This window comes from Rosa chinensis, chromosome 2 (assembly GCF_002994745.2).
Source record: "Rosa chinensis cultivar Old Blush chromosome 2, RchiOBHm-V2, whole genome shotgun sequence".
Lineage (NCBI taxonomy): Eukaryota > Viridiplantae > Streptophyta > Magnoliopsida > Rosales > Rosaceae > Rosa > Rosa chinensis.
The window spans coordinates 8,643,356-8,664,505 of NC_037089.1; the positions used below are offsets into that span (position 1 = coordinate 8,643,356).

Consider the following 21,150-nt stretch of genomic DNA (forward strand, 5'->3'; position numbering starts at 1 on the left):
ATCACATATACTAGCTGCAAATGTGCCTGCAAGGTTAGAAGTCCCCAACAAGGAGCACGGTGCCGCAGATAGAGGCACTGCAATTGCACTTAGTGGAGGTGTGGTTGAGGCCGTGGCTCCCCAAGGAAGAGGGGGAGGTCACTTGGTTCGATTGACACTCACCCAAGGAAGAAGAGGGTGAGTAAGGCACAAACCAATCATCAATGTATAGAATCCCTCTCATGAGATTGTCTCTGATTATAGTTATGTCCATGAATCAATACTGGAGGACTCTCCGATGTTTGAAATGATTCCAAAGAACAAAGAAATCTCAAAGGATTACGAGAGTACGTATGAGTTGATAGAAAGATCTTCCATACACATTGATGATATATATTGTTGCTCAAGGAATCATGGAGCATGATGATATCGAACCACGCTATGTTGAAAAATGTCAACAAAGAGCAGATTAGCCTAAATGGAAAGAATCAATCCAGGTAGAATTAGATTCTCTGACAAAGAGACAGGTATTTGGTCAGGTAGTGCTAACCCCACCAAGTGTAAAGCCTGTAGGACATAAATGAGTATTTGTCAGAAAGCATAATGAGAAGAATGAAGTCCTGAGGTACAAGGCTCGCCTTGTGGTGCAAGGTTTCTCACAACGCCCTGGAATTGACTACGAGGAGACATACTCTCCCGTAATGGACGTTATAACATTCTGCTACTTAGTTAGCTTAGTAATTTCCGAAGGACTGGAAATGTAGCTCATGGATGTGGTTACTGCATATCTCTATGGGATCTAGATTCAGAGATATATATGAAAAGTGCCTAATGGCCTTACATTACCCAAGTCAAGTGACTCTAAACCACAGAGTGCGTTTGCAATTAAGTTGAAACGCTCACTTTACGGATTGAAACAATCCAGACGATGTGGTACACCCGTCTAAGTGACTACTTGATTGGGAAGGGATATAAGAACGATGAATTATGCCCCTGCGTATTCATAAAGAAAACAAGTTCCGGATTTGCAAATTGTAGTAGTATATGTCATAACTGGTACTCTTGATGAAATAAGAGAAACCGCAAGCTACTTGAAATCCGAATTTGAGATGAAGCATCTTGGGAAAACTCGATTCTATCTAGGTCTTGAACTAGAACACCGAGTTTGTGGAATATTAATCCACCAGTCTGCATATGTCCAAAAGTCAGGCGAAATAACATGGACAAAGCACATCCTGCTAGCACTCCCATGATCGGTCGAAGTTTGGATGCAAGGAAAGATTCATTTCGTCCAAAGGAAGATGACGAAAAGGTGTTGGGAGCTGAAATTCCCTATCTAAGTGCAATAGGCGCATTATTGTACTTAGCCTAATTTACTCGACCAGACATTGCATTCTCCGTGAACTTGTTAGCTAGATTTAGCTCAGTGCCAACGCAGCGTCACTGGAATGGTATCAAGAACATTTTCGATACCTAAAAGGAACCATTGACTTGGGACTGTTCTTTCCCTACAGAGAGACAAGAGGGACCACAGATGGAACTGCAATCCCTAAAGGAAATGTTGATGGCGAAAACGCCACTCACTACACTAAAACGCCATATGACGTTTTGGTCGGTTTTTGCTGATGCTGGATACGTATCTGACCCACATATCGTTCCCAAACTGGTTATGGATTTACCAATGGGAACACGACGATATCTTGGAGATCAACCAAGCAAACCTTTTTGGCTACCTCCTCGAACCACTCAGAGATCATTGTTCTACATGAGGCGGTTCTTGAGTGTGTATGGTTAAGAACTATCATTGCACATATTCGAGGGACTAGTGGTTTGAGTTCTACCACTGAAGAGCCTACTTGCATTTACGAACACAATGCAGCTTGCATCGAACAGATGAAGCTAGGTTATATTAAGGGTGATAACACAAAACACATATCGCCAAAAATTGTCCTACAATCAGCAACAACAGACTCTCCTCAAGATTCAAATGAATCAAGTAAGGTCTGAGGAGAATGTGGCAGATTTGTTCACCAAATCATTGCCTAAGGACACATTTGAGAAACATGTGAAAAGCATAGGAATGCGAAGATTTTCCAAGCTCCCTAGATTAATGTAAGTATCAGGGGGAGGTGTAGACGTCAGGGGGAGTCTAACACACACATGTCATACTCAAATGTAAAAGGTGTGTTGTGCTCTTTTCCTTCGACCAAGGTGTATTTTTGTCCCACAGGGTTTTTATTGTTACTTGGCAAGGTTTTTAGTGAGGCAACAACTCATGCACCATTTCGTCTTTGACTTGGCACAAGGGGGAGTGTTAAAGGAAAAACATATTGTGTGCCTTCGTCAAAGTGATTGACGGAGAGGGAATCAAGCAATTACCGATTAACATCAATCAGCATGGATTACGAACCAATCAGTAGTTAATGTCATCATTGTAATTGTTCTTTCCATTGTAATTCTCTCCCTATATAAAGGGACTATGAAATGAAATGAGTAGACCATTCCAATCTCAATTTACTTTTACAAGTTTCACTTTTTTTTTTCAAGTCGCTTTTGGCATTACTACACATTTACTCCTTCCCATCTCGGCTCACTCTTTCAGCCACATAAAATCCCCATTTTCTCTCTCCACCTCTCGTTTGCTTCCCCGAAACCCAAAATCCCTAGAATCTCTCAATTCAGAAATTTTGTTCAGATGCAGTCCCTGGAACCGTGAAATCAGTTGGAATAACACCATTAGTGAAATCAGAGGACTGAAAAGGAGCGTAAGACTGGCCTGTGAAATCAGTCCTCTGTATTCATGTCTATCTCTTAGAAGCCAATCTTTTCTTCTCTCATCTCCCCTCTCTCTTCCGCTCCCTCACTTCTCCCCCACTCCCCACCACCGATTCTCCCCACCCATCATCTCCGCTGTCCAATTCCGCCACCCTCACGCCCTCCCCGCCGTCCAATTTGAGGCGGACGAATGTTGAAAAGGTTTTGTTGTGAGTTGTGACTTATGAGTGAGTGGATTGAGTTTTGAGGGAGTGAGCAAATTGCAAATAATGTTTAGTGGTGGTGGCTCTTGTGTCTCAAATCACCTACGGCTGCGAGACCGCAACCTCCGCCACCGCCACCAACCCCAATTTGGTTTTGGGTTCATCTTTGGCTTTGGATTGGGTACTCGAATCGCTGGGCTACGAGTACGACGCTCTCTCAAATCCTTGTCTGCTCGTAGAATCTCATCCTTTCGCTCTATCATTCATTCCAAGTCTCCTCCCGATATTCCTACACTCTCCCACTGTTTCAGGTACTTAATTACTCCTCCATCCCTTTCCACTATTTCTGTTCCCATTCAACCTTTGCTATTATTTATTCTGATCTTTCTTCGATATATATAGTCTATCAAATAATGAAATTGACAACTTGTTTAGAGGTAAGACTAGTATTTGTTAAAATTAAACTATCAGAACATGTGGATATAGCTTCAAATTAAACTATCAGAACATTTTTTTTCTTCTCTGTTTCTGCTTTTGGAATTGCGTTCTTGACATTTCATATTTAGACATGGATGCCACTGCTAACGACTTCTCTTCTTCAGCTCTTTTTTTTTTTTGTTGGCTATTGCGAATGATTAAATAGCAGCACATGTAATTGGATTTCCCCTTTTAATCTGCAATGACACCACTCATTCATTCTTTTTTGTTTAGTTCACAAAATACTTTTGATTTCTTTGTGAACATAAAGACACTGCAGCCCAATTGTATTACAGAATACTGAAGGCTGTAGCTAACTGACCTCTTTTGTGCAGGTTTAAAACAGAATGTTAGCTAAAGTGTCAAAGCTCCAGAATTTAAAGTCAAGGGTGAGGCATTTTGTTTTATATTTCTTTCTTGCGCCTGTTGTTTTGTTTGTCTTAATCTTTAGAAAGGGAAACTATAGATTAGGACAAGTTTTAGCTATATGGTTTTGGGAATTTGGGGTCACCAGTATATGGTTTTGGTTTTGTTTGGTACTCTGGGTTTTAACTTTTCAATAGTTTCAAATCCAACGTTTTTTCGAAGATTCTGAGGGAAAAGGATTGGGTTGAAAAGAAATGGAATAGGTTTTGTTTTTAATCTTACTCATCTTTGTTATTGTTTAGTGAATTGTCACTGGCTTGCATGAGTAAAATATTTTCTTCTGCTGATAAGTGATAAGGTTGTGAGTTACAAGTAGTATATACTTTATAGTTAGCAACTGATGTATGAATATGACTGAAGAATGGATCAGAATATTGTGAAATTGTCTGATATATAGTCTAGCACACCTATTTCGATCAGCTTCTTGCTTCTCAGTTTGAGAGAGAAGAACTGTGGGCTGGAGAGTATGGTTGTTCAAAACACTATTACTGATCTCCAAATGTCGTGAAATTTTGATATATTTATGTTCTGCTAGTTAAAAAATGATCTGGAAAGTTTCACCTTATTTCGATGTATAATGAATCTTCAGTGATTTTTTTTTTTAGTCTGGTCTGCTTTGGTAAAGTTTCAGAATTTTTAGTGTACCCTCTAATTTTCTGCTGAGATTTGAACTTCTATTTGAATTATTTAACCTATGGTCTTTGTATATATTGAACTAGACATTCCAATAGTTGTTTCAAAATTGATTTCTTGTCAATTGGTCGTAAAATGACTTTTTGGTGGATTTTCTATTTTGACTTTGCTGCTGCTATATTTCTCTAAAACCTGACAGTTCAGTCTATTTGCATCCATCGTTTCCCTTACTTCTTGAACTTCGATTAGTGTGAAATTTTAGTATGTAGTACCTTGTTATGTCAGCTTTCATTCTGAAAAATTTCAACTCCATTGTTGCACAAATGAATTTTTCGAAAATCCTCAAAGCCAAACTGTTCTTGCCTAAATGTTACACTTTAAGTTGTGTCAAATTTGGTCATTTTCTGAATTTCTTTTGCACGAGATCATTGTGGAATGGAGCCTATGAATGCTGGGGCAAGCAGAGCTAAGGTGAGTCTAGTAATGGAGCCTTTTCCAAAATTGATGATGAACTGTTTGATTTATTGTCTTTGAAAAACTGTGCAGCCAAAAATTTATTATGGTTCAGTTTCATTGTTCTATATCCCAAACGGTGTGTTTTGATTCTCTTCCTTTGGTTGAATTTTGTTGCAGAAGGAGTGAAGCACCTAAAGGTTTTGAGGATGGCAGTGATTTACATGATGATGTATGTGCTGAATCTGTACGAGTACGCGAAGAAGAACTTGGGGCCTCTGAGATCGATTGTGTGGACTGTGGAGGTTGCTATGATCAATATTGTTGCTCCAATCTACTGGAGATTCAAAGGAGTGCCTGATGATTTCCTTCGTTTACTCAACATGAAGGTAAATCACTTTTATCCCTTCTTACAAGCAAAAGAAGAAATACAAATTGTATGGAAGTAAGGAACGAGAAGTTTCTCGGATTCATTAGTTTCTTTGGGATGAATTAAGTGCAGTGTTAGCTTTTCACACTTCTCCACGCTTTAGGCAAAACTAAAACCGGTGGTGAACTGTAATTTGCTGGACTTGATGTGAATGCTGCTATATGAGAATACTAATCAGTAACTAGTTTCATATTTACCGGCATAACAGAATTCAGCTTCCTCTACTTGTTAACCTCTTTGCTCAATCTGCCAGTTTAGATTTAAAGGTTGTTTTGTTGTAGGAAAGGATGTGCTTGTGACTGCTATGTTTGGATATAAAATTAGACCTGGATTATGCTTAATTGCAAAGTAGAAATGGGACATTGATTTTCGTTTGTAAATAAATTTTGGAGCATATTTCATTAACAAAAGTCTATTAGTCTATGTTTATTTAGTTTTTTTAAAATGTCGCCTATATATTCATTGCTTAAACTCTTTTACAGCCAAACACTCGGTTAACAAAAACGAAGCTACTTCTGTTCTCTTTCCATTCCACTCTCACTCTTCTCTTAAGCTCAGAAACACTTGAAACTGCTTGGTTCACTTTCATCAAAGGTTGAAAATCAGTAGGTACTATATCTCCAAGTCTTGCTTCTCATCATGTTAGGAGGTATGAAGCTAAGGGTCGATCAAACCTTCTACTGCACTTTTCCAATTTCGCAGCTCCAGGTCTTCTATTGCTTTGCATGTCATGTATACCTCCTCTAATTCATGCATTTCACTATGACAGAACAAATGGAAGACTTTGAGATTTCAAACCACTGAGCTTCTCTCTATTTTGCTTCAATGCTAGAAATTTTCTTTCATTTCGGTAGGAACTTCTACTTTCTATTAAATTCCAGTTCTTAAAGCTATTCAAGGTTGTAATGGATTGCACTTTTGATTATTATGTTTTGGTAAACCCATGAGGATGGATAGGACTAGAAAAGACCAAAGTTCAATTACTGCACTCCAAGTGTTTGATGTTATGCCTCAAAGACAACACCCAAGCTGAATTAGTGGGCTATTCCATGGTTTTCAAAAAACCTATACTCCTTGTTTTACTCTCAGTTTTTGACAGCTTAAAGTAGACTCTTCAATGATCATTTTGAACTTAGTTTCATGAAAAACGGAGTTACAATGAGATACTTGTGCTATTTTGAAGTTACTGCACTATTTCAGGATTTCTGCAGAATCAACATTTCTGTCAATTTTATATTCTTGTTTGACCCTCCATTTGAACTTCGATTAGCTTGAAACTTTGCAAAATAGTAGCTTTGCATGTCTACTTCAAATCTGGAAAGTTTTGCTTGAAATCACTGAAAGACTAATTGTTGGTGAAATTTTCTTGCTTGTTACCAGTTTTTTGAAACTTTCTCAAAACTGGCAGCTTATTGTTACAAACAATTGATTTGAGAACCTTTACACTTGTTTTCTGTCCTCGATCTTCAGTAAGTTAGATTAGACATGCAAAGCATGCCTTGAAACTTAACTTCAGTTCGAAAGGCTTAGAAAAGGTTTTGTCTTTGTTTGAAAGTGAGTACAAACCAGTGTTTTGTATGCATTCTGATCAAAATATTCTGATCAATGTTTTGTTTTCAGAATAAGCCCACGCAAGGTGAAGCTCTAGCTAGCTATTGCCCAGTCTCTAATTGAGTGATTTAGTCTAATGGAGAAATGTTATTAGGACTGAAAGTGAGTACAAAGTGTAGTCTGAAGCCTCAGATTTCAAACCTCTTTGAAGTCTATTTAGTTTAGCTACCTCGAGTTTATTTAACATCAGACTTCACTTGAGTTTATGTTGTTTCTTTTCTTTAACCAAAGGTTGAGACATGTTGATCCCAAATATCAAGTTTGCAGCTGCCCAAAAACTTAGTTTCGTTATCTTTAGCCTTGCGCATCTTAGGAAGTTCGAGTATTACTTTGTCAATACTTAAGCTTCATAAGATACACGGCGCTGTGACGTCAACCATTTTTGGGATGTTGTAGTAAGCCCTTATTCATGGTAATAAATAGGATTCATACTAAGTGTAATTTTCTGGTGATTGTATAGGTGATCAAGATGGAGGTTGACTATCTCTGAAATTTGAAATGGGAAATCCCATTGTTCATACATACTTGAGGTAATGATGGTTCTGAAAATCATACACTCACTTCTGGTTGGTTATTATAGCTGCTCAACAAGCCTCAGACTTTGACTGATTGTTGTTCATTTGACATATATTTTGGCAGAAAATTCATTGATCTTGCTCAAGAGAGTTACTAAAAACTAAGTTTCCTTTGTACCTTTCTCTTACATATTTGGATTTGCCAAGTTGATGTTATCTGATATTGACTGCTTGGCTTTTCTGTGTTTTCTGCAGAATCCTAATATGCAGTTTGAGGCTTTGATTTACTACCTCACAAATCTAAGTGAATTACAGATAGTTTTAGTTTTGGCTACTCTTTTGATTTTTCTGTGTTTTCGCTTTTGCTCTATTCCTCCCTGTAACACTACGTTACTCATCATTCAAGGTAAACTCATTCCTCACAATCTACACTTGACTAGAAATTTAACATTATAACCTACACTTGACTAGAAATTTTGCACTCCTCACAATCATTTTATCTGCAGGCTCACTAGCCATTCCCTTCAAATCATATTATGGAGGTAAGAAAATGTTGTTCTAGTTGTTGGCCTGTTGCAGTGATATTATTGTGTTCTTGTCCTGATTTCTGGTCTAGTTCTTCATAAAATTGAGTTAAATAATCTTTGCAACTTCAAGCAATGTGATAGTTATCTAGACATAAAGGTACTAAAAGCACTAGCAAATAATACCTCATTCTACGTGCATATTATCCGCAGGGTTATGCATATATGCTCACGCACCACGGAATACCTTCCGTTTTCTATGACCACTTCTATGATTCGGATGATTTCATTCATGATTAGATCGTGAAACTGGTACAGCAGTACAGCTAGCTAGTTCCTTTATTGACTTGTGTCTAGTAGAAGTTTTTCCTTCATTAAGCATTTGGACTTCCAGATTAGTATATATGGGCCATTTTGAACTGATGCTCATGATTAGGTTTGTGTACATGAGACGATGGTGGATTAATGGAAATTGCAATGAATGATTTTGGATGTCGATTTTATGGTTTCATGAATGGGCAATTTTAATTTCCAAAATGAATGCATACCAATTGTAACAGAGGACTACTAATATATGTTATCTCAAATTGCAAGCTACAACAAAAGCACACTAATGTGTGGTTGCAGCTGCACAAAAGCAACACAAAAACCAATTAGAAGTCTATTGTCTTTTTGGCATTGGGACGACAAAAATTGTAGTCTAAATGGTAAAACAACAACATAAGTTAGATGGAATTGTTGGCTAAAGCGTATAACAACAACAAATAAGTGTGGTTGGACTTGATCACAGACAATATAAAACACGTACTATTAGTGGTCCTTTTTATATTCAGACCACAAATATTTGTCGTCTTAATAACCTCAAACGACAATAAATTGTCGTTGTAATGAGACTGACATAACAGAAAGAATATGATATCTATTGTTTAAACCATTTCCCAACATCACATAAGTACAATTTCAAAACCTTTCATACAACACTTAAATGTCATATAAACCTACCATAGAACGACACTTAATTGTCCTCTGATGCACTTTACGACCACAGATAATTGTTGTTTAAAGTCAATTTGCACAACATTTAATTGTTGTTGTATGCTAGAAGACACAATAGTATTTACAAAAGACTATGGTTGTTTTGTTTATCAGACAATACAAAACTGTTGTTTGAATGCTTTTAAAGATACATATCACAATGTTCCCAAAATGCAAAACTCATCAGACAACACAAGACTTTTATTTTTTTATGTCGTCTGATGCCCCCAAGAGACGACACCGTACTAGACGACATATTTTTGTTCGTTCAGACGACAGAACAGTTCTGTCGTCTGAAGGCCTTTTTGGCATAGTGACCATCCGTCTCCTTTCTGTTTCTTTGTAAATCATGGGCACAAACAGGGGCAAAATCGGAAGTTTGAAAGTTTCCCCCAACATGGACAACATAAACAGTAAACGGCTGCTCGCTTTATTAATAGAGATAGAGATGAACAAAATACTATGAAGCCAATTCTTTCAACAAACAAAAAAAAAAAACAATGAAGCCAATAACACAAAGGGGGAAGCTATTTGACTTGTAGACTTCAAAAACTTGCAGTCTAAAAAAGAAGTAAATGAAAAGAAAATAATCAATCAGAAGTTGAACAGGAACGACATGGACATTTGTCTATATATCCTAGCACTCTCTTCATGTCTGGAGTCATGACGAAGGGAAAGTCTTCAACTACTATTTCAAAATCATTTCGTGCATTCCCTGTCACTGAAACTAGGCTCTCTGAGTAGATACAAGATCGGATCAATTGAAGCCCTTGACCAAAACAAAGCTGCTCCATCTTTCCGGCGCTTGGGTCGTAAGTGATAGTGCGCCCCGAACCATCTTGTATGAGAAACTCGCCATTTCGCCAAAAACCTAGTAGTATGTCAGCAAATGCAACTGGTCCAACTGTGAATTGCTTAGTCCAAGATCTGTCATCACCGTAGTCTTTCATAACCCATATGTCAAAACATTTGGTGTCACTTTCTTCCAAGAAAGAAACTAGCGTCTTTGGATAAACAATAAGAGAAAGAGATTCATTAAACAGTGCAACGACATATGCAGTTTCGCGACTAGTAATCCTCAATTCTGGAAGCTCTATCTTTGCAAACACTTCACCAACCATGTCAAAAGAAAGAATATGCCAATCACTGCCACTAGGGACGCCATCATCATAAGCCAACCAGTGAGCATTTCCGTTGACATTGGTGTCAGTAATACAATCTTGAAGATCTAGAGTAACATGGTCAAGCAAAGGATCACTAAGCTTTTTCCATGAATTAGAACTTACATGATATATTGCAGCCTGGCGTTCACGTTCCCTGGGAAAAGTGCAATCCTTAAAAAAAAACACCATGTAATCGTTGGTTTTAGGATCAAAACCAATTTCGACAAATTGTCGTGATAGAGAACCTGTATGCCAAATAATCGATTGTTCTGGTTTTGGAACTAGCTTGAATTCTCTCAACGAAACATTCATCAGCCCAATTACATCGCCGTGAACTCTAGATGATTCATGGAGGCAATATATGCCATTGCGTGGACCAAAAATTATCACATCTTTAGTCCAATAATTTGAAAACTTGTTTTCTTGGTCTGAATTATCCGAAAGCTTAAGCCAGTCGATAGAAACAATATCATCTGTGGTTTCGTCTAAATTGACCAAGCTGAAACAAGTGTCTTTTCGTTGATCAATGGGCAACTCATTAATATAACGGAGATCCAGGGAGTGAGAAAGCAGGAAGGAACGAGTATTCTTCTTCTGTCCGCTGTGAAAGTGGAGGTGTTTGGTGACAAAACTTGGGTGCATAAATAGAGCATACCAAGATTTGCACACACATTGGAATCTCTTCAAAGATTTGACACGCAATCTACAAAGAATGTCCCACAACACATCTTGGGAGCATGTTCTCGCCATATATATGTACTCAGTCCGATCCTCGGCTCACAAATCTAAACTGATCGAGGCAAATAAAATAAAAATCACAAGAGGTACTTTATCATCTTTGAATGAAATCATTCGTAATATGTGTGCGCATGACAATGTAATTGTGTTCTTCAATCCGACACATTACTTCCTCGTTTCTCAGTGCTCAGAGTTTGCAACGATCATGATAGGTAATGAATATAAAATAATTTTATGTATATTTCTCATTGTCAGAGATAAAAAAAAAGTCAAAACCTTAAATAAACAATATTAACAAGAAAATTACTTTCATAAACTAACTACCCACTTCTCCGCACCCTATGCCAACGGAAACTCATCAGCTGTGGTCTTTGAAACATTCTTTTCCGACTAATAAGCGTTAGCGTTGCCGAAGTTCTCCAAACTAAAGAAGCGCTTCTTGCCGATGAATGTCTTTGCCGAAGAAGTCTCAAATAAAAAATGCTTATAGGACAACGAAAATTCTTCCACCCACCTAGGTGGGTGGTCACCTCATGTGCTGTCAAGAGATCTGGCCTCCTTACGCGACTAGCCAATGTCGGCCATTGGATCAGTCGTTAGTTAATAGACGGAGATATGTTCACGGTTTCGAATATTGTTGGCCAAAAACTCTTCAATAAATGCGGTAAAAAATCAATGAATGGGTCACGATTAATTCGGGTCTCTGTTTCTTCTTCCTTGTTTACAAAGAGGTCACGAAAAGTTTTGGGTGAATCCAAGCGTGAGCAGCGAGAGCTTTGAAAGAACCCAGGAGAGAGGCTGCCAGCATGGTGAAGTGTCTGAGACCAACCAATGCGGTGATCCTCCTCCACAGTCGCTACGCCGGCCGCAAGGCCTTCATCGTCGAGGGCGTCGACTACACTGCCTCATCGCCGGAATCAAGAAGTAGCCAAACAAGAAACAAATCGTGTTTGATTTAGAATATATGGGTTTAGGAACTAAATTTCAATCGTGTTAATTGATAGGGAAGTCAACATATAATCACCATTGCCGCCTGCAAACCTAACCAAAAATTTCTTGTGCAGCCAAGCAATTTAGCGTTTCAAACTTTCAATCATTAGATTCAACTGTTTCGAATTTGTCTGCACCTAATTAGATGAGATTGACCTGGAAGTTATAGTTTTTCAACCTCCTTTTTCATTCATAATCCCAAGGTGGAATTGATTTTCTTTTGTTGTCGAGTTTGGGTCTGAGAATGAGAAGAGCTGCAGAGAGGGGGAACAGAGACAAAGCGAGAGGATATAAATGTTTAGAGTGAAATAATTAGCTAATGAGCTTTACTACTTCATTTCGATTGCTGTATCTATGAAAGGTAAGGAAAAAGAGGAAAACATGGCCGTTACCAGAGCCAAAGAGCACCGCCAATGGTGACTGAGTCGCCGGAAAACTGAATCGTAGAACCACCGGAGCTGCGGAAGTTTTCAGCCTTCGATTCTCCCTCCAAACTCGACCGATGGACAAACTAAAGACCATAGAGACATCGGCGATCAAGAGGCAGGTCGGAAGGGACTGGTTCCCCGCCACAACATGACCTAACCTGGGAGATACAGTTGTTGCTTCGCGGGTCAAGAAAACGGGTCAACAGGCTCGATGCTTCTTGGCTCTTCGATCTGAATTGGGTATATACAGCCAAGAATTATATTTTGGTCAATGGCTCATGTCAAGCGGTGAGTTTATAGACGGCTCAGATTGCACCGTGTTGATTTCCTTTTCTTTAAATATTTTTATATAATTTTTGAAAATTGTAATAAATAGCTCAAGTTCCGAAAAATTTTCAGAAAATTCTCACGGATTCGTCACGTCACGTCTTTTATTATCGAACCTATAAAATGGAGATTTTACATCAAGAAAAATTTAGAAAATATTTCCGAGATCTCTAAACAATCACCGAAACCATATACTCAATTTCTAATAATTCCTCTTTAATTCGTTAATTTTTTTTCGAGTAGTGATATGTACCCATTATTTGACAGTAGTAATATTTGATATTACCTTACTCATGTATTCCACCTTAAATTTTTCCTAGTAGTAATAAACTTTTTGTTAAATTTATCGATTTTCAATTTCATTCTTAAAAAATGAAATTAATAAATTTGACATTATCCATCTATTTATAATGTATTAGTACGTCCTGTGTGCAAAATTAACCTGATCCACGTTATTTCGGCATCAAACAAAACCATCAACCCTTTGAACACTTATACTTCCCTAAGGGAAACAATACCACGAGGAGATAAACTTTCCAAAATTTTTACATTAATTGATATAGCTCAAACCCAGAAGAGTGTGAGAGCTGATAGATAAAAAAAAATTAAAAAAAAAAATTGTGAATGACTGGTTATGGGCATATTAGTTTTTGTGGTATTTATGGTTTAGGGTAGACCTAGTAAATCGAGATCCAAACGATAACGAAAATAGCTGAAATTTTGACGATACCCATTTCTTCTTATCATGATAAAATCAGACGGTCGATTTTAATAAAGTTGATTTCCTCCACCTTGTTGCTTGTGAAAGGTTTATATTTTTATACACATAATAAACATGTTGGACCACATTTGTAGGCATATATAAGGATTTTGTGCGATCCAAAAAATCTAAACTAGAAAATCGATAAATGTGACATTACTCATCTATTTATAGTATATGAATAGGTATTATGTAAGAAAAGTATCCCGATCCACTGTCATTTTGACATCAAACAAAGCAGTCAACTCTTTACACACTTACACTTCCATAAGGGGAGGTATACCACGAGAAGATAAATTTCTCGAAAGTTTTACATTGGTTGATATATTTCATGCCCACGAGAGTGTGAGAGCTGGTAGATTGAAGAAAAAAAAATTGCGAATGACCGGTTACAAGCATATTAGTTTTATGTGGTATTTCTGGTTTAAAGTTGACCTAGTAGATCGAGACCCAAACGATGACGAAAATAGCTGAAATTTTGACCATATCTTTTTCTTCTTATCATGATAAAATCTAACGGTCTATTTTAATAAATTCTATTTCCTCCACCTTGTTGCTTGTGAAAGGTTTATATTTTTATACACATAATAAACAAGTTGGACCACATTAGAAGTCATATAAGGATTTTGTACGATCCAAAAAATCAAAACTAGGAATCGATAAATGTGACATTACCTATCTATTTATAGCGTATCAATAGGTACTGAGTAAAAAAATTAATCCGATCCACCGTCATTTCGATATCAAACAAAGCGATCAACTCTTTACACACTTATACATCCCTAAGGGGAGCTATACCACGAAGAGATAAACTTCCTGAAAAGTTTTATATTGGTTGATATATCTCATACCCACAAGAGTGTGATAGCTGACAGATCGAAAAAAGAAATTGCGAATGACTGGTTATGAGCATATTAATTTTATGTAGTATTTATGGTTTAGAGTTGACCTAGTAGATCGAGGCCCAAACGATGAGGAAAATTGCTGAAATTTTGACCATAACCATTTCTTCTTATCATGGTAACATCTAACGGTCGATTTTGATCATTTCTATTTACTCCACCAGTCCACCTTGTTGCTCATGGAAGGTTTACTTCTCGATATAACTACTAAACAAGTTAGATCACATTAGTATGCATATAAGGATTTTGTGCAATCCATATAATCAAAATTGGGAATCAAAAAAATGTAATCCACTCATCCAATGGTCGGCTTCTCGAAATTAAGTTTTCACCACGCAATCGATTTTGAAAGTCATATTCCTATATGTAATGAACAAGTTATATATACAACAGTACTAGGCGTATTGATATTATTTTCTAATAACTAAATCAGTTGATAAAGTTTGTTTTCAACTCTTTAGATGTATCCATCGAGTAGTTACATATGTCGTGTGAAATTAATGGCATGGTTGTTGGTGGATACATCATTAATCAACATAATAGTTACAAAACTTACATCGGTTACAAACCTAATAGTGACATCTTAAATTTTTCAAAATTTTTATTGAGGAGAAATCTCAAATTTAAAAGTTTGAAAATAAATTGTGTGATGAGCTCATGGGAATTTTTGGAAACACATAAAATATTTATTATGAATTTATGAAACTTAAAATTATAAAAATTGATTTAAAAAAATATAGAAAAGTGAGGTTGGAGAAATCTCATCCCCTTTTGGTTTTCACTTTGTTTTGTTTTTTTTGTTTTTTGGTTCAATTTATAATAAACTGAATTTATTATCTCAAATTTGGTGGCAATTAGTGACATGAAAATCAAATGGATTTAATTTGAAAAATATAAATAGGGTTTAGGGTTTAGGGTTTACCGTTGACCACAAAAATCGAGACCCAAACGAAGACAAAAATAGTTGAAATTTTGATCATAACCATTTCTTCATGTCATGAAAACATCCAACGGTTGAATTTCATGAATTCTATTTCCTCAGCCTTTTTGGTTATGAGATGTATAAATTGATAAATTTGAGATTACACATATATTAATAGCGTCTTAGTAGGTATTGTGTAAAATTATCAACTTGAGCTATTCATTTACTATATTAATACATTATTCAAATGATTATTACCTCCACTTGAAAAATAACTTAACAATATATTTTCACAAATTTTTTTGGGGTTAATTGGTCTTTTTTTTGACATGCAAATGTTTATGTGACTAATGTTAATTATTGACATAAATGTTGAGGTATAACTTACTAAAAAGATTTCAATAAAAAAAAATAAATATGAGGTAACTTAGTGGTAGTGGCTTGGGAGGACTGAAGCCCACCGGAAGAATTTGGGCTTGATTTTTTTTTTTTTGGTTTTACCAATTTGGTGTAGGATTGTCAAGCCCACCCCAAGTAATAAACTGCCGAAGTGGCGAACTGGAACCCCGTGTGGCCTAGTGTATGACCTATTCGCCGGACGATTCCTTTCACTTCTTCTCAGTCTTTCAGACTTTTACCTTCTCTACTTCTGTCAGTCTCCCTCTTCAAAAGCAGCTGAAGAAAAGGAACAAAAGCAAAGCACCGATGATCTGACCACAATTACCTTGATCAAAATCCAAATTCGCAAATCGCAAGCAATAAAGCTCCGTCTGATGCCAAAAAAGAATTACAAAACCCCAGAAAAAAAAATGGTGAGAAAGAGCTTGCAAAGTTGCAAGAATAACAGAACTAGAAAAACAACACACCAATCACAAAACCACTCACCCAAACCACAAATCAAACCGGGAACAACTGCAAATACAGAGAACTACAAATCGGAAGTACTACACTCACAAAGTGTTGGAATAATAGCAGTTGAAAATCCATACCTATTGATATACCCGGTGAGATGCAGCGGCAAGAGTCCATATATACCTATTGATGAATAACAACGCCTGGGAGCAGGAACTTACTGCTGAGTCACTTCTTCTTCCTCTAGTCCCTTTGCTCTCTCTCTCTCTCTCTCTCTCTCTCTCTCTCTCTCTCTCTCTCTCTCTCTCTCTCTCTCTGTGTGCAGAGGAAAGAAGAAGACCCTATATCTCACCATCAATCAATGTCTACCTCTATTTGATCAATTACCCCTAATCTTCTTGAAGGATGAAGTTCCCTCTTTAGTCCAATATTAAAGTTACAATTTTTATTTTTAAGTCAACTAAGGAACCTAATCAATTCAACCAAGTCATCTCCAGTTCTCAACAAAAACAAAAACTTAGAAGCAATAAGCAATGTGCAAACGTACTGAATTCTGCTTGGTCAAGAAAACCCAAGTAAATAAACGAAAATGGAACCCAGAAAACAGAGGAATATCTGATCCTATATTGTTTAGGACTTCACCAGAGAAGTGATATACATTTATAAAATTATAGTAAAAGAGTTTCAAGTCAATTGCGTAAAGTAAGAGTCAATATCAATTTCCAAAGTCCAAACAAACAAAACAGTGAAAAAGCTCCAACCCAGACCACCTTATCAACCTAAATTAAAATGGAAACAGGGAATACTAATGAAGTTGTAAAAATTGCAAGATTATATGCAGATTAGCATCACCTTAAAAACTGGAAACCTTAACTTCTGACGGAATTCCTATATTACTATTTACATCGTCTTAAAGCTTTGTAGTAGTGCTATCCTTGACTCATACTTCTCCTAACTTCAATAGCTATATATAGTACCTAAACATAACCCAAACAGTTCCATTATCAAACCCAAACTGTTATATCAGATTATTCACAATACAAAGAGACAGAAAATGCACAAAAAATGGAAAAGCAGAAATACTAAAAGCAAGAACCTAAGAAGATTGTTCCTTCCAAAGTCCATGAAGCATCAGTATTTATTTTTATCTGGGAAGGCAAAGGAGGGGACCATTTTGGTTTGGGAGGGGGACGCAAAGACACTAACTGATTATCCATTTGAAGAGAAGGATCCATATACTGATCCAAAAACTCTGAAGATGCATTGAAAGAAAGAGAGGCCACTAAGAAAGAGAGGTCACTGATTATCAATAGCAGTAAGATCCCAAGTGAGAGAATTCCAGTTAATTAAAGAGTCAACATGAAGTTGAACATCAATTGGTGTATGGTGGATCAGATGCATACCAGGGAGATGTGGAATCCAATTACAATGCCAAACTGGAACATGAAGGCCATTCCCAATTTGCCAAGCAACATTGCTAGTGAGAAGGTCCCTTCCATGAAGAAGAATTGACCATAGCCAAGGAGGTGAAGAAGGTCCCTTCCAATTCGTATAAGCTAGTAAGATGTGTCGACTTTAGTTGGACAATGGGTTTGCTGCAAAATTGCTACCTATATTGGTACACGCCACCAAAGAAATAACCACCAACCAAACAAATTGCTGCCAAACAAACAAACAAAAATTACGAAGACTAGACCATGGAAACAAAAATAATACACTAGGATACCACAAAGTCTATGAAAACAGTAGCACTAGATAAACTGATAAAGTGATGCCAAAACTGAAAATATGACTACCGCAACAACCAAACAAAAACAAAATAAAAACGACCCTGTTTTGGGTATGGGCTCTCACAATAAATTACTCAAACTGTCATTTAATTAATACTTAAGACCAAGATATAACCTAGATGTCCTTCGACACATGATCTCACCGCTTACGGTGGCTATGAAACTTTCTTCCGGTTGGTGGAAGAGGAATATTTTTGAATAGCTCACTTTCACCTATTGGCGGCATCGAAGCTCCTGCTGCTGCTCCAATCAATATTTGACGGTGTTCATTCCTTGGATGAAGAACAACTTCAAGTGCCAATCGAGTACGCTGGTCCTCCGAATGAAACTGACACCAAAGTACAAAAAGTAAATATTTAATCAGTCTATTGCATCAAAAAAGTCGTTAGGTAAGTTGCAGTACTAACCGTTGTTGACCACATGCCACGGTAGTACTGCATGTGCCTTATAACAAATACCACGCTCTCAGATTTTTGTTCATGCGTTGGGTTAAAGTCTGAAAAGTTAAGAGTGAATGATGGAAAATGATAAAATTTGGAGTTTGACCATGTTGTTTCAGTACCAAATACCTTCTGCAACATTGCCATCTGCCCACATTGATATCACATCATAATCATAGACAAAGAATGCAATTAATAAAAAGGGGCATTGTCTATGTGGAACTAACCACGTCTCTTGCATGATTCATTCGCCTCTCACGTGACCTTACATCAGGGAAGCTGTCCAGTACCTCTGCCTTTCTTTCAGGGAGGTGCATGACCAACAGAATCCAGTGCTCTTCCATATTGTCGTGCAAGGGAATGAATATCTACATCATAGTCCTCAATACGGTAAAGAATATACATTCAATAAAATTTCAAGTATAATGGAACTATGGTTGCATAAATTTACCTTGGAGCATTGTTGGAGACGGCGATGAAACCTCTTAAGACCACACATCTCAATGGTTGATGTGAGGCACTTAGCATAGCTACATGATTCATCTTTTACCCTCGCTCGTTCCTGCGATATGAAATGATTTGTTAGCCAAACCATGTGGATGCAATAATTTCAAATTTTCTAGCAATGTTTTGGGCAACAGATGTTCATACCCAAAAAAAGGAAGGGATAAACCAATGTTCTGACTCCGACTCATTCAAATACGCCGCATAAATGTTTATGACCTGGTTATAATAAGTGGACATTAAATGAGTGTGAAAATAAATATCTAATCAATTATATGTACAATGGGAAATAGATGAGAGTCTAGCCTTGCAAGATAGTGGAGTTGCTGGAGAGACACACTGAAATTCCTTTCTACTAACGGCGTAGTCACCATAACTAGCTACTACTTCACTGCACGAATATTTAAGAGTGTTTAGTTAGGAATATAAATCTGACCCTGTATTGATTAACTGAAGGCCCCTACTCCTACTTTCAGTATGATAACATGACCGGGTTCCAACATACACATATGAACTTAGATATAGTATTATGCTATTAAAACCAATATTAGTTTGACAACAATGGATAAAATTTCATGAATAAAGAGATAACCAGGTTCATATCAGACTAAACTACAATTACAATAACTTAGGAACGTATATCAGAGCCTGCAATTATAATGATAAGTAATTACACAAAATAATAGCATAATTTTTTACCTCCACTTGTCTTCTCCAATTCCATTCTTCCTAAATAAAAATTTCATGAGATGTGCATTCTCAGGTGTGATGAGACCGCTTATTGCAAAAATTGGGGCTTTGGGTTTACCCCTTTGTTGCTTCCGAGAACGAATAGTCTTTTGTGGCTGCTGTTTAACCCTCGTAACGGGGTCAGGTTTGTGCTGTGTTCACCAACAAATAGAGTTTGCAAGTTAGAGCGGCGTTGATATGATGGTGGTGACAATATAATTTTCTAATAGTATCACATAATTTTAGTTGAAAAATAGCTTAAAAAGAATATAGCATTCTGTACATTAATCAGTTTATCAAGGGGGTGGGAGTGTTCACGAAGCTACCTCATCATGTATGAGTTCCTCATGGGGTCCCTCATCAGCATAGCCATCCAACACTGGTGACTTGGTCAATTTTTTTAGTGGGTCTTGACTGCTTCTCCCATGTTCACCAAACAAATCCTCATCCATTTGCTCCACAAAGGTTGTACCAACAGTTCGACTCAACAGATTATGAGTCTTATTGGCCTTTAAACTCACAATTTCGACAACCTCAGAAACAATTTCCTCAATACAATCACCATTCAATATTTCAAGCATCGCATGTTCTAAGTTAAATACATGTAATCTTAAATCCTCCAGCTTGGGTTCCATGCAATCAACTGTGTATGTCAACCTCCCAATTTCTGTTTCTAAACATGCGACATCCAAATTAGCCGAATCCACCAAATGTACCCCTTTTGGTCCTGAGTTGGACTCTTCAAAATTCTTCTGATTATGCTCCTCCATCATGAAGCCCATCACCTGTTCAGTAATTCTGGTGATACATTCTGGTAAAACTCGAATTCACTATTCAATATTTATGATATGCAGGAACAAATATAAACAAAAACAATTGACTACACAAAAATCACAGATGAATAACCTGCTAATGTTGTTCTGGTCTGGAAAGCGCAGCCCCAAAGATCAAATCGCCCAAAACCCAGTAACCCAAATAATGGAATCCTTCACGATTCCAGTGACTCGAACTCACTCGGATTTAATTTTCGCCAACTTGCGATTATTGCCGACGACTATACCATTGACATAGGATCACACCAGACCGACAGGCTATCTTATGAGCGATGGCGAAGCCTAGAGGCGGTTCGATTGAGTTGCTCAACCGCCCATTAGCCCGATGCTCATGACGAAGTAGCCGGAAAGGGGAGGTCCTGATTCCGGAACGGCGTCGACTTCAACAAAAAGAGGGGAATCGGCGGAAGGCACTGAAGTAGCCGGAAAGGGGAGGTCCTGATTCCGGAACGGCGTCGACTTCAACAAAAAGAGGGGAATCGGCGGAAGGCACCGAAGTAGCCGGAAAGGGGAGGTCCTGATTCCGGAACGGCGTCGACCTCAAGAAAGAGGAGAATCGGCAGAAGGCACCGATGCTGAGGTTTAATCAGCTTGATTCAATCTCTCCTTCCCAATTTCTGTGTCTCCTATTCTCATTTGGGTTCTAACCATTCTATGCGGCTGAAAATACTCTCATTTCTTTTTGTTTTAGGTTATCTCATATATCACATG

The 21,150-nt window shown here is 37.4% G+C and overlaps 2 protein-coding genes and 1 long non-coding RNA gene across 4 annotated transcripts; 1 reads left to right on the forward strand and 2 right to left on the reverse strand.

Annotated features, from left to right (window-relative positions):
- Positions 1–5,880: 5,880 nt before the first annotated feature.
- Positions 5,881–8,476, forward strand: LOC121051436. 2 transcript variants are annotated; one of them, XR_005805701.1, is made up of 6 exons: positions 5,881–6,025; positions 6,146–6,226; positions 7,448–7,517; positions 7,627–7,908; positions 8,009–8,044; positions 8,240–8,476. It is a non-coding gene; the product is annotated as an uncharacterized LOC121051436 (long non-coding RNA). The 2 variants fall into 2 exon arrangements; XR_005805700.1 differs by having other exon boundaries at positions 7,627–8,044.
- A 1,175-nt stretch (positions 8,477–9,651) lies between these two features.
- On the reverse strand, positions 9,652–10,974 carry LOC112183620 (F-box protein At3g07870). Its single transcript, XM_024321989.1, has one exon. It carries the CDS (start codon positions 10,972–10,974, stop codon positions 9,652–9,654), a length of 1,323 nt encoding a protein of 440 aa, XP_024177757.1.
- Positions 10,975–19,518: 8,544 nt separating this feature from the next.
- LOC112183622 lies at positions 19,519–20,701 on the reverse strand. The gene is made up of 4 exons (XM_040513231.1): positions 20,513–20,701; positions 19,933–20,391; positions 19,577–19,758; positions 19,519–19,525 (listed from the first exon to the last, which is right to left on the reverse strand). Exons 2-4 carry the CDS (start codon positions 20,386–20,388, stop codon positions 19,519–19,521), a joined length of 645 nt encoding a protein of 214 aa, XP_040369165.1. The 5' UTR covers positions 20,389–20,391; positions 20,513–20,701.
- Between the last annotated feature and the right edge of the window lie 449 nt (positions 20,702–21,150).